Below are 11,094 nucleotides of genomic sequence, written 5' to 3'. Positions count from 1 at the left end.
TGAGAGGCCCGCGTACCGCAAAAAAAAAAAAAAATTGACTTTTTATTAGCCATACCTTTCCCAAAGGCTATAGTATCAAAAGATACATATAAAACGTCTAAAGTTTGTTAGTAGTAGATAATTGAAAATATAAATATAATGAAACATCTTTCAACCATTAGAGTCACTATATGTAGGATTTTCCTAACCAAGAATTTGGCCTGTACAAATTTTGATATGACATCTGACTTATACGTCTAGTGCCATGGCATAAAGCAGAAATGTTCTTATAGCTACGCTAATCTCTGTGCCTTGTGCGTTTTTTCAACATGTTCAAGTCTTTATTAGAGGTCTAAAATAAAGCCAAATACAGTACTTCAGATTCTTCAGCAGTCCATATTTATACCACTGTAAGGCCATCAGTCTCATGAGTGTGCTTGAACTACGAAGAGAAAAAAAGATATAAGAATTTAGGTTTTTTTCCCGAAGGTAAATTTTTAAAAACTAAAAGATCATTATGTTTTCTCATTACCTACATCTTTAGATTTCTAGTCTTAACTTACTTGACTTACCAGAAAAATCACAACTTGCTAATAAGTCATTGGATGTCCTTGGCTGTTCCAGATATTTCTGTTGTGTTTGCTGATAAATTCTATTGATGTACGGACTACCAGAAAAAAGTGCACAAATCCTAAGGATACATAGCTCTCAAAGGTTTGAAGTATGTGGAATTCAAAATGTCTGCAACTTCAACAGAAAACTTACTTTTAAACTTTAGAGGCCTGTGGTTTTAATGTTATTGTACTCTTTGATAAGCCATATGCAACTTCTAAATATATTTCTAAACCATATCTACTCTTTTTTTTTTCCTGAGATTTATAGTGAATGCTTATTCAAACTTGAGCATATTTTCCTAGGGGTAACTGGCATCACAAGGGAGATTAGTTTTATTTAAGTTGGAAAAAAAAAATTTTTAATTGTTACTGTTCCCTTATAGATCCTAGAGAGTTTGGGTGATGATAATGGCAGATTTCTAGGCAATTGTAAAAGTGGCAAGTTTCAAGTATTTTTATCATGGAGTTAGCAGATAGCATTTGTTCTGTTAGTTTGCACATGTCATAGTTATAAGGCTGTTGGGAAAATCAGAAGCATAATAGCTATATTGTTGAGGGAAATATTTTCGGTAGTGCCTAGCCAGCTACACCTTTCTTTCCACATCAGATTACTATAAAAATCTCCTAAATCTCTTATTCATTAGTGTTGACAACTAAATGGCAGTGTCTCAGGAAAAATGCTAATTTTGAAGTTGACTGCATATTAGATATGTTACCTGTAGAAGATTCTGCCCTTTATTGACTATCCACGTCACCTTGTTCCAAAATTTATTTAAAGCAAAAGAAAGCTCTCATCAATATAGCTTTTCCAATCCATTCCTAATGAAATAAAACCATCTTTCTTTCAGAAGCTACATCTTAAACTCAGTCTAGTAAGTATGCAGTTCAAAGTGTGTCAAACTTTTTAACTAGTAATTAGGACTCTAGGAGTTGTAACATCTCTAAGTCTGTCTCCCTCAGACTGCAGGACTGCTCTAATGAAGACAAAATGTTGCTGCATAATTTCAGCTTGACAGTGTTACGAGGCTGTTTGAAGGAGTGGTTTGTGACTGAATGATAATTTGTTTTAATTCTCCATTTTATTTTATATTTGTAGCCATAGCTGCAAAGCTCTAAATTTAGAGGTTAAACTTGGACATGGAAATATCAAAAATAAGAGAAAAATATAAATTGGTAAGTTATATTACATCAATACCAAAGTGCTTATTTCTGGGTTTTTAGTGTAATATTTATCTCAGAGTATTTAACTTTCTGGCAAACTTCAGTGACTTCAAACTAAGATGATAAAGCATTTATATTGGCTTCTACTCAGCTACACTGTTAAAGTGATTTCTTATTTGGTGATTTGGAAGAGGAAAAAAACTTTAAATCACTTATGTGCATTTACCTTGCTAGAGTAACCATTCTATCCATTTTACAGATAATAGTAAACAGTAAGTTTAAAAAATTTGTATTACTATATGCCAACAACTTATTTAATCCTCATAATAACCCCCTGAGGTGGGTACCATTATTATCCCAGGTAAGATAAGGGCTCTCAGAGAAGCTAAAAATGCTCAAGAACCCAGCTAAGTAATGAAGCCCTGACTTAAATCCAAGCTGGGCTTTGTAAAGTCTACCATATATAAAGTCTACCAACTCTTAAAACTTGAGGAAAGGTTCGGTATCAAGCCAAGATTTGGAAAAAAAGGAACAGATGCAAAAATTATATTGAGTGCGAATATGAGACATCAAAGTATCTTGATTAATAACTAATAAAGCCTTGACGAAGTTCCTTTTCACAAACTATTAAGATATTTTGAAAAGGGGCTGACTAATAACTTGACAGCCATTTTATTCGCTTGAACTCTAAATCAAATTGCAATATTTCTACAGCCCAATCGATTTGAGGATTGAGATGACAAAGCAAACTACCAATGACTGGTCAAGGGAAAGACAGTTAGTGGTGTTAGTATGGCCTAAGTTTATCACAGGACGTAACTTCTTTTTTTCTTAGTATCAAACATTTGTTGGTTTGACGTGGTATATGATGTTCTCATGTATTCTCTGGAGTTTGTATCCCAGTTGTGAAGCAGTAGCAACTGTAAGGCTCTACGGGAAACACAATATCCCTGCATTAAAGATTGTAGGTATTTCTAGCCAGGCTAGAGGTTTTTTTTTTTTTTTTTTTGCAGTAGGTACGCGGGCCTCACTGCTGTGGCCTCTCCCGTTGCGGAGCACAGGCTCCGGACGCGCAGGCTCAGAGGCCATGGCTCACGGGCCCAGCCGCTCCGCAGCATGTGGGATCTTCCCGGACCGGGGCAGGAACCCGTGTCCCCTGCGCATCGGCAGGTGGACTCGCAACCACTGCACCACCAGGGAAGCCCCAGGCTAGAGGTTTAATGGCTAACTTCTATACATAATTTTATGTTAAGTGAACTTCACTAACAAAGCAGGTTTATCTTGATAGTCATAAGATTAAAAATGCCCAATGTTGGTGAGAGTGTGTGAGGAAGCAGTCACACACATAGTGTTAGTACAGGCTTGAAAGAGTATAACCTTTTTGAAGGGCAGTTAAAAATGTAAATATGCATATCCTTTGACCAAGCAAATATACTTCTAGGAATATATCTACAGAAATACTCAAAAACAAGGGGCTGTTACCTATGTAAAAGTGTTCATTTCAAAATGTTTGTAAACAGCAAAAATAAAAACCCAATAGATGAACAGTTAAATTTGAACATCTGTTCAAGAAAATACTGGAAAATATCATGTAGCCACACACACAAAAGTACATCAATTTCTAATGACATGGGATAAAATGTTTCAAGTTGGAAAAATACTGCAAGTGGGGAAAGAAATATTACATCTAGGATGGCGCCAATATTGTCTGGAAAAATAAACACCAAATTGTTAAAAGTAGTTAGGGTTCTCAGAGGCGGGGCGCGGGGGGGTGGGCAGATACAGAGAACCTCCATTTTCCTACATTGCACATTTCAGATATTTATACAATTATGACTTTGTAACTGGAGAAGGACAAATATTTTTTTTTTGGACAAATATTTCTTAAAGAGCACTCAAGACAAGTTCAGTGGATTTATTTTTAGCAAATACAAATACTATATACATCACTGATAACCAAATTGCACATATGGACCATCTGGTATGTTTCTGATTTTATTTGCTGATCATACAAATATTTCTAGAAGGAAATATTCCAAAATAAATGCTTGTAATAAACTGGTTGTATTACATACTTCTCCAATGTTCCCAATGATATATATTAATTTCATGAGAAAAATTTTAAATAGTACTTTGTGGGAGAAAAATCCCTGTTACTAAGCAAGGGTATTAAATACCTGGAAATAAACTTTAACAACAGAAAGGAGTGCGTCCCACAGAGGAGAAAAATTTATAAGAATTTGCCTAAAGTCAAAAATAACTGACTAGAAGAATATGCCATATTTAAATGGATACAATGCTATAAAAAAAACTTTTCAAATTAATATGTAAAGCCAATATAAATCAATTAAAATCCCACTGAAATTTTAGTGGAACTTGAAAGCCTGATTTTAAGTTTACATAGAAGAATAATTCTCAATAACCAGGAATTTTTTTTTTAAAAAAGAACAATGGACAGGGAGTGTTCTTTTAAGTAATTTATCAATATATACTCTAAAGTATTGGGTTGGCCAAAAGGTTCGTTCGTTTTTTTCCATAAGATGGCTCTAGTAGCACTTAGTTGTTTTTAATTTCATTCGAAACAATTGTTAGATTATATGTGACAGCTGTCATATCAGCATGCATTTAAAAAAAGACATCAAAATTGGTTAATTTTTGTGTAACCATTTTAATATTGAAGGTGGAAGAAAAACAACATTTTCGGCCTATTATGCTTTATTATTTCAAGAAAGGTAAAAACACAACTGAAACGCAAAAGATTTGTGCAGCGTATGGAGAAGGTGTTGTGACTGACTGAACCTGTCAAAAGTGGTTTGTGAAGTTTCATGCTGGAGATTCCTCATTGGACAATGCTCCACAGTCAGGTTGACCAGTTGAAGTCGATAGCAATCGATACATTAATTGAGAACGATCAACGTTATACCAGGCAGGAGATAGCCAACATATTCAAAGTATCTAAATCAAGCGTTGAAAATCATTTGCACCAGCTTGGTTATGTTAATCACTTTGATGTTTGGGTTCCACATAAGTTAAATGAAAAAAACCTTGACCATATGTCAGCATGCGATTCTCTAGTTAAACGTAATGAAAACGTCCGATTTTTAAAACAAATTGTGACGGGTGATGGAAAGTGGATACTGTGCAATGAATGTGGAACAGAAGACACCATGGGGCAAGTGAAATGAACCACCACCAACCACATTAAAGGCTGGTCGGTCTTCTTGCAAATAAGGTGATATTGTGTATATGGTAGGATTGGAAGGAAGTTCTCTATTACGAGCTCCTTTCGGAAAACCGAACAATTAACTCCAACAAGTACTGCTCCCAGTTACACCAACTGAAAGCGGCACTTGACGAAAAGCGTACAGAATTAGTCAACAGAAAACGCATAATTTTCCATCAGGATAACGCAAGACTGCATGTTTCTTTGATGACCAGGCAAAAACTGTTACAGCTTGGCTGGGAAGTTCTGATTCATCCACCGTATTCACCAGACACTGAACCTTCAGATTTCCATTTATTTAGGTCTTTACAAAATTCTCTTAATAGAAAAAAAAATTCAATTCCCTGGAAGAGTGTAAAAGGCACCTGGAACAGTTCTTTGCTCGAAAAGATAAAAAGTTTTGGGAAGATGGAATTATGCAGTCGCCTGAAAAATGGCAGAAGGTAGTGAAACAAAAGGGTGACTACGTTGTTCAATAAAGTTCTTAGTGAAAATGAAAAATGTGTCTTTTATTTTTACTTAAAAACCGAAGGCACTTTTTGGACAACCCAATATAACATAGGAGTGAATATACCAATGAAACAATACAAGTGCAGAACCAGAAACATTTAGATACAGAAGTTTACTGTATGGTGAATGTGGCTTTTCAAATTGAAAATAATTCACTAATAAAATTAATTGTGAACTATATTTGGCTATGCAATTTTTATTATTATTTTTTTCCTGCGGTACGCGGGCCTCTCATTGTTGTGGCCTCTCCCGTTGCGGAGCACAGGCTCCGGACATGCAGGCTCAGCGGCCATGCCTCACTGGCCCAGCCGCTCCGCGGCATGTGAGATCTTCCTGGACCAGGGCATGAACCCACGTCCCCTGCATCGGCAGGAGGACTCTCAACCACAGCGCCACCAGGGAAGCCCTGGCTATGCCATTTTTAAAGTTAAATTCCTACTTCAAACCATAAAAATAAATTCCAGATAGATTAAAGACAAAATGTGAAATATGAAACTATAAAAGTACTGAGAGGAAATATGGAAGGAGATATTCATAAACTTTTAGCTTAGGAAAAATTTCCCCATGAAGATAGAAAAATTGGCATTTTGGAATTGAAAAAAATTTTTAATTGCATATTAAAAGACATAAATACACTTAAAAAGACAAACTCTGGGACTTCCCTGGTGGCACAGTGGTTAAGAATCTACCTGCCAATGCAGGGGACACGGGTTCCAGCCCTGGTCCGGGAAGATCACACATGCCACAGAGCAACTAAGCCTGTACACCACAACTACTGAGCCTGCGCTCTAGAGCCTGTGTGCCGCAACTACTGAGCCTGTGTGCCTAGAGCCCATGCTCTGCAACAAGAAAAGCCACTGCAACGAGAAGCCTGTGTACCGCAACGAACAGTAGCCCCTGCTCACCGCAACCAGAGAAAGCCTGCACGCAGCAATGAAGACCCAACGCAGCCATAAATAAATAAGTAAATTTAAATCTTCAGAAAAGTTAAAAAAAAAAAAAAAAGACAAACTCCAAAGAGGGAGAAATTTTCTACAGAATGTTTAAAAGAAAATGAATTAGTATTCTTAATATACAAAGAGCTTCTACATATAATTAAGTTATTTAGCAGAGCCAAATATATATAAAGAAATACAAATGGCTAAAAAATTAAAAGAGGTGCTAATGGCACACTAATGACAAAGGAAGTATAAGTTGAAACCACGAAATACCATTTTTCACCTAACAAATTGACATTGAAAAGACAGTGGCTTGCATTCTTTGTGGAAGCCAATTTAACAATGTCAAAAAAATTTTTTAATGTGTGTATTCTCTTACCCAGTAATTCAAATGCTATATATATAGAAGATAGCCTATGGAAATACTTTCACAAATGTATAAAAATTAATGTACAATGGGTGCAGCCTTTTTTTATATAATAAAAGATTATAATTCATTTATACTATGTAAGAGTATGAGGCCAATAAAAGAATGATCTGTATCTGTTGTGGAAAGATATTGTGTGAGGGGTAAAAATGGTACAAAAAGTGAGGATAGTAATAGAACTTGATAGGTTTATCATGGAATGAAATAAGATGATTAATATAAAACACTCCAATACATGGCAAATATCAAATGCTCAATAAATTTTATTGTTTACATAAGATGTATGAAGGATGAAAACAGGTACAAAAAGTGAGGACAATAGAATCTAGGTAGGTTATCACAGGATAATGTTAACCATTAATAGTTCATACATATGCATACTTGTTTTTTTAATAGATTTTATTTACTTATTTATTTATGTATGGCTGTGTTGGGTCTTTGTTGCTGTGTGCACGTGTGGGCTTTCTCTAGTTGCAGTGAGCGGGGGCTACTCTTCATTGAGGTGCATGGGCTTCTCATTGTGGTGGCTTCTTTTGTTGCGGAGCATGGGCTCTAGGTTCACGGGCTCCAATAGTTGTGGCTCATGGGCTCTAGAGCGCAGGGTCAGTAGTCGTGGTGCACGGGCTTAGTTGCTCCACGGCATGTGGGATCTTTCTGGACCAGGGCCTGAACCCATGTCCCCTGCATTGGCAGGTGGATTCTTAACCACTGTGCCACCAGGGAAGCCCTGCATGCATGTTTATAAAGCATTTCATCAAGCAAAATGAAATTCCATTTGACAGGTACTTAAGTGCTTTCCATTTGATGATAAACGTTTATGTGTTCTAGTATTATCCTCACCTTACACACAAGGAAACTGAGTCTCAGAGTATTCAAGTTAAGTTGTCCCAGTAACCTAAACGAGCAGGGCTTCAAACCCAAGCAGTATGACTAAAGGACACATGCTTTTTAAGAGCAAGATAGGGAGTTGGAAAGATACACTAAACTGTTTCTAATAGTTAGCCTTAAACTGTTAATAATAGTGTGTAAGCAATATTTTTTAGAAAGCAATAGAATAGATATTTTGGTATTATTCTCTTAGCTTAGACTGGATTTCAATGAAAAAGAATAAATCACTTTATAAAAATTATTGGCCACAAGAGGGCATCAGATATTCTTTTTCCAACTTTCAAGCTAAAGGTTGTAAATAATCTCCCTTCTCCATGAAAAGTATTAGTGGTTATAGTTTAAATCACTGCTTTTCCTATGCATCTGCATACAGAAATTGCCATTGCTAATAGAGAATGTTAATTAAGTATGCCATAGTTATTATATACAACTTTTTTTATTAGAATTATTTTTGTTAAAAAAAATGTATAGTTCATTTGGGAGAATAAAATTACCTAAAAGCACAAAAAGATCATTAAAATTACCTATAATCCTTCCAGCAAAGAGAACCACTGTTAATATTTTAGTGGATGGGGGCATGTTTAAAAGAGGGAGCTTTTACTTTAGCTCCCTCTTTTTTAGACTCCTGTTTTGTTGCGTTATGAAATATAATCATTTTATGGTCTCACAATTTGGAAATGTGGAACATCTTATGCCATTGATTTTTTCCTAAAACATGATTTTTAATAGTTTCATAGTATTCATAGATATTGCCTTAATTGATTTAACCAATCTTTATCATTAGCTATTAAGCTACCGATCTCTTTTGGAAATGTTTTTTCAGTCATATATCTAAATATATAACTCCTTTGTTGCGAGTGGGTTGAGGGTGGGGGTATTCCTTTGAAGTTCAGAAATAAATGGGCCAATTGATTTTAGAACTGCCCATTTAATTTACATACAAAAAATCTATAGATGATAAATTTCTTAGTCAAATTAATAAGTAAAGCTGTGAAATTTCAACAGAAGAATAGATTGACTGTTTCACTAAATTCAACGGAAAAAACTTTGTATTTAAAATTTTTAGTTTTTATCTGAGTTAAAGTGAAATCTATTTCATGTTTCCTAATATTGCCAATGTTAGACTATATTTAAAATCTGATATTGATAGCTAATGAGATCCTTGAGTAAATAATTTTGAAAAGATCATTTGTGATGCTTGACAGTCACTGTAAAATCTGGAAAGGAATACACAAAAAGCCAAGATGCAAGATCTGATATAGGGATTTGGCATGCAGATTTACTGTAAAATCCCTCTCCCTAGCACAATTAGGAGTGCCAATCAAAAACGCTTACGTGGGAAACCATTAAAAATGATACATCCCTTAAATATTTTAAATGTTTAAAATGTATCAATATACATTCAGGCACCAAATTTTTGATGTAGAGTTAAGAATTTTTCTTAGAATATGGGTCTATTTCTAGGAGCTGTTTTCTTTTCTCCATAACCTACATCCACAATATATTGATACTAATTTAAAGTTTGGTTTCTTTGCAGTCAAGTGAAAGCAACATATTTTTGAAGCAATGTGCCAGCAGAATCATTCCCTCTGATTATCATGTCTTCACTATATCTAGTACAGTTGATATATACGATTTGCTTTAATTATGTCATCAGCAATACAACAAGCATAAACAGGCTTGGTACCAAACAAAGCAGACTCTCGTCAATCATACAGCCCACTGGGGCCTCCATGGGTATCGTCAACAAGAGTCAGTGTGCCCTGCGTGGGGACCCCGTTTGGAGGGAGCAGAGGGTGTGCTTAGGCCAGTCTCCTCTCCTTTCATGGGCCTTCTCCTGGGCTGGTATTGCCGGGAAGGGGGATCAGAGGTGAGGGAGAGCCACACCTCCCACCTCCTCCCCCCTTCTTCTTTCCTTTCATATAGTTCTCTCAGGGCAGGACTGCCAAGGACTCAAGGTTCCTAGAAAAACACTAGATCAGGAATCAGGACACCTGGATTTCATTCCTAACTACTGGCCTTGGGAAATCAAAACCTTTCTGAATCTTGATATTTTCATAAAATGATATTGAACTAGATAACATAGCCCATAGATATCTGGGGGGTTTTGCTTGGTTTTTACCAAATTTGAACTGCTATGTAAATTTTCTTCACTTAACTATATTACAAATCTTTTGCCCATATTACAAAAACAAAAATGCTACAAAATTACACACACAAAAAAATAAAACCTACATAAACATGTGTTTATAATGTCCTGTTGGCTACTATACAGTGCATCTTTACCTTGTCCTGGACCTAAGATTGTATCTTTTAGTTGGCAAGGCAGAGATTACATTTCGTTTCACGTAATTATTTTACTTTGTGTTCTCTTGTTTTTGTGAACATATAAAATGTCTTCCCCTTGTCAGGAGATCAAAAGCCTGGTGGAGGCTGAACATTGGAGGACTGTGATTTTCCAAAAGGTTGCACATCATTGGCACAGTAGTTCCTCCCTTATGCATGGTTTCACTTTCTACGGTTTCATTTACTTGCAGCCAACCAAGGTCCAAACAATTTTCCATTTAATATTATTGCTATGAATAAACAATTCATAAGTTTTAAACTACACACTGTTCACTGTGATAAAATATTGCACCATCCTGTTCCGTCCCGCCTGGGATGTGAAGCATCCTTTTGTCCAGTGTACCCAACCTGTTAGTTACTTAGTGGCCCTCTCAGTCATCAGATGGACATTCCTGTCCAGGTAACCCTTATTTTACTTAATAACGGCCTTACAGTGCAAGGACAGTGATGTTGGTAATCCTAGTATGCCCAAAAGAAGCCGTAAAGTGCTTCCTTTCAATGAAAAGGTAAGAGTTCTTTACTTAATAGGGAAAGAAAAAAAATGCCGAGGTTGCTAAGATCTACAGTAAGAATAAATCTTCTATCCGGGAAATTGTGAAGGAAAAAAATGTGTTGGTTTTGCTGTCACACTTCAAATTGAAAAAGTTATAGCCACAGTGTGTGGTTAAGTACTTAGTTAAATGGAAAATGTATTAAGTTTGTACAATAAGATATTTTGAGAGAGACCACATTCACATAAATTTTATTATAGCATATTGTTATAATTGTTCTACTTTATTATTATTGTTATTAATCTCTTACTGTGCCTAATTTATAAATGAAACTTTATCATAGGTATGTATGTGTAGGAAAAACACAGTATACCTAGGGTTTGGTACAACCTGCAGATTCAGGCATCCACTGGGGGATCTTGGATTGTACCCCCCCAGGAACAAGGGGGGGAACTACTGTATCTTTGCTATCACAGTGTCTCCTCTCAGAATTGCAAGGTCATTCTACTGTTCTCTA

The 11,094-nt window shown here is 35.8% G+C and overlaps 1 protein-coding gene across 1 annotated transcript in view; it reads right to left on the bottom strand.

Moving 5' to 3' along the window:
* Positions 1 to 28: 28 nt before the first annotated feature.
* The window catches only part of CXADR (CXADR Ig-like cell adhesion molecule), a 73,090-nt gene continuing 62,024 nt past the window's right edge, over positions 29 to 11,094 (bottom strand). The window contains exon 8 of the mRNA XM_032630955.1: positions 29 to 421. Coding sequence (XP_032486846.1) covers positions 380 to 421 — 42 coding nt within the window. The 3' untranslated portion in view covers positions 29 to 379. The remainder of the gene's footprint in view (positions 422 to 11,094) is intronic.

Source organism: Phocoena sinus, chromosome 4 (assembly GCF_008692025.1).
Source record: "Phocoena sinus isolate mPhoSin1 chromosome 4, mPhoSin1.pri, whole genome shotgun sequence".
Classification (NCBI taxonomy): Eukaryota; Metazoa; Chordata; class Mammalia; order Artiodactyla; family Phocoenidae; genus Phocoena; species Phocoena sinus.
This window is presented reverse-complemented; position numbering and strand designations above follow the sequence as displayed.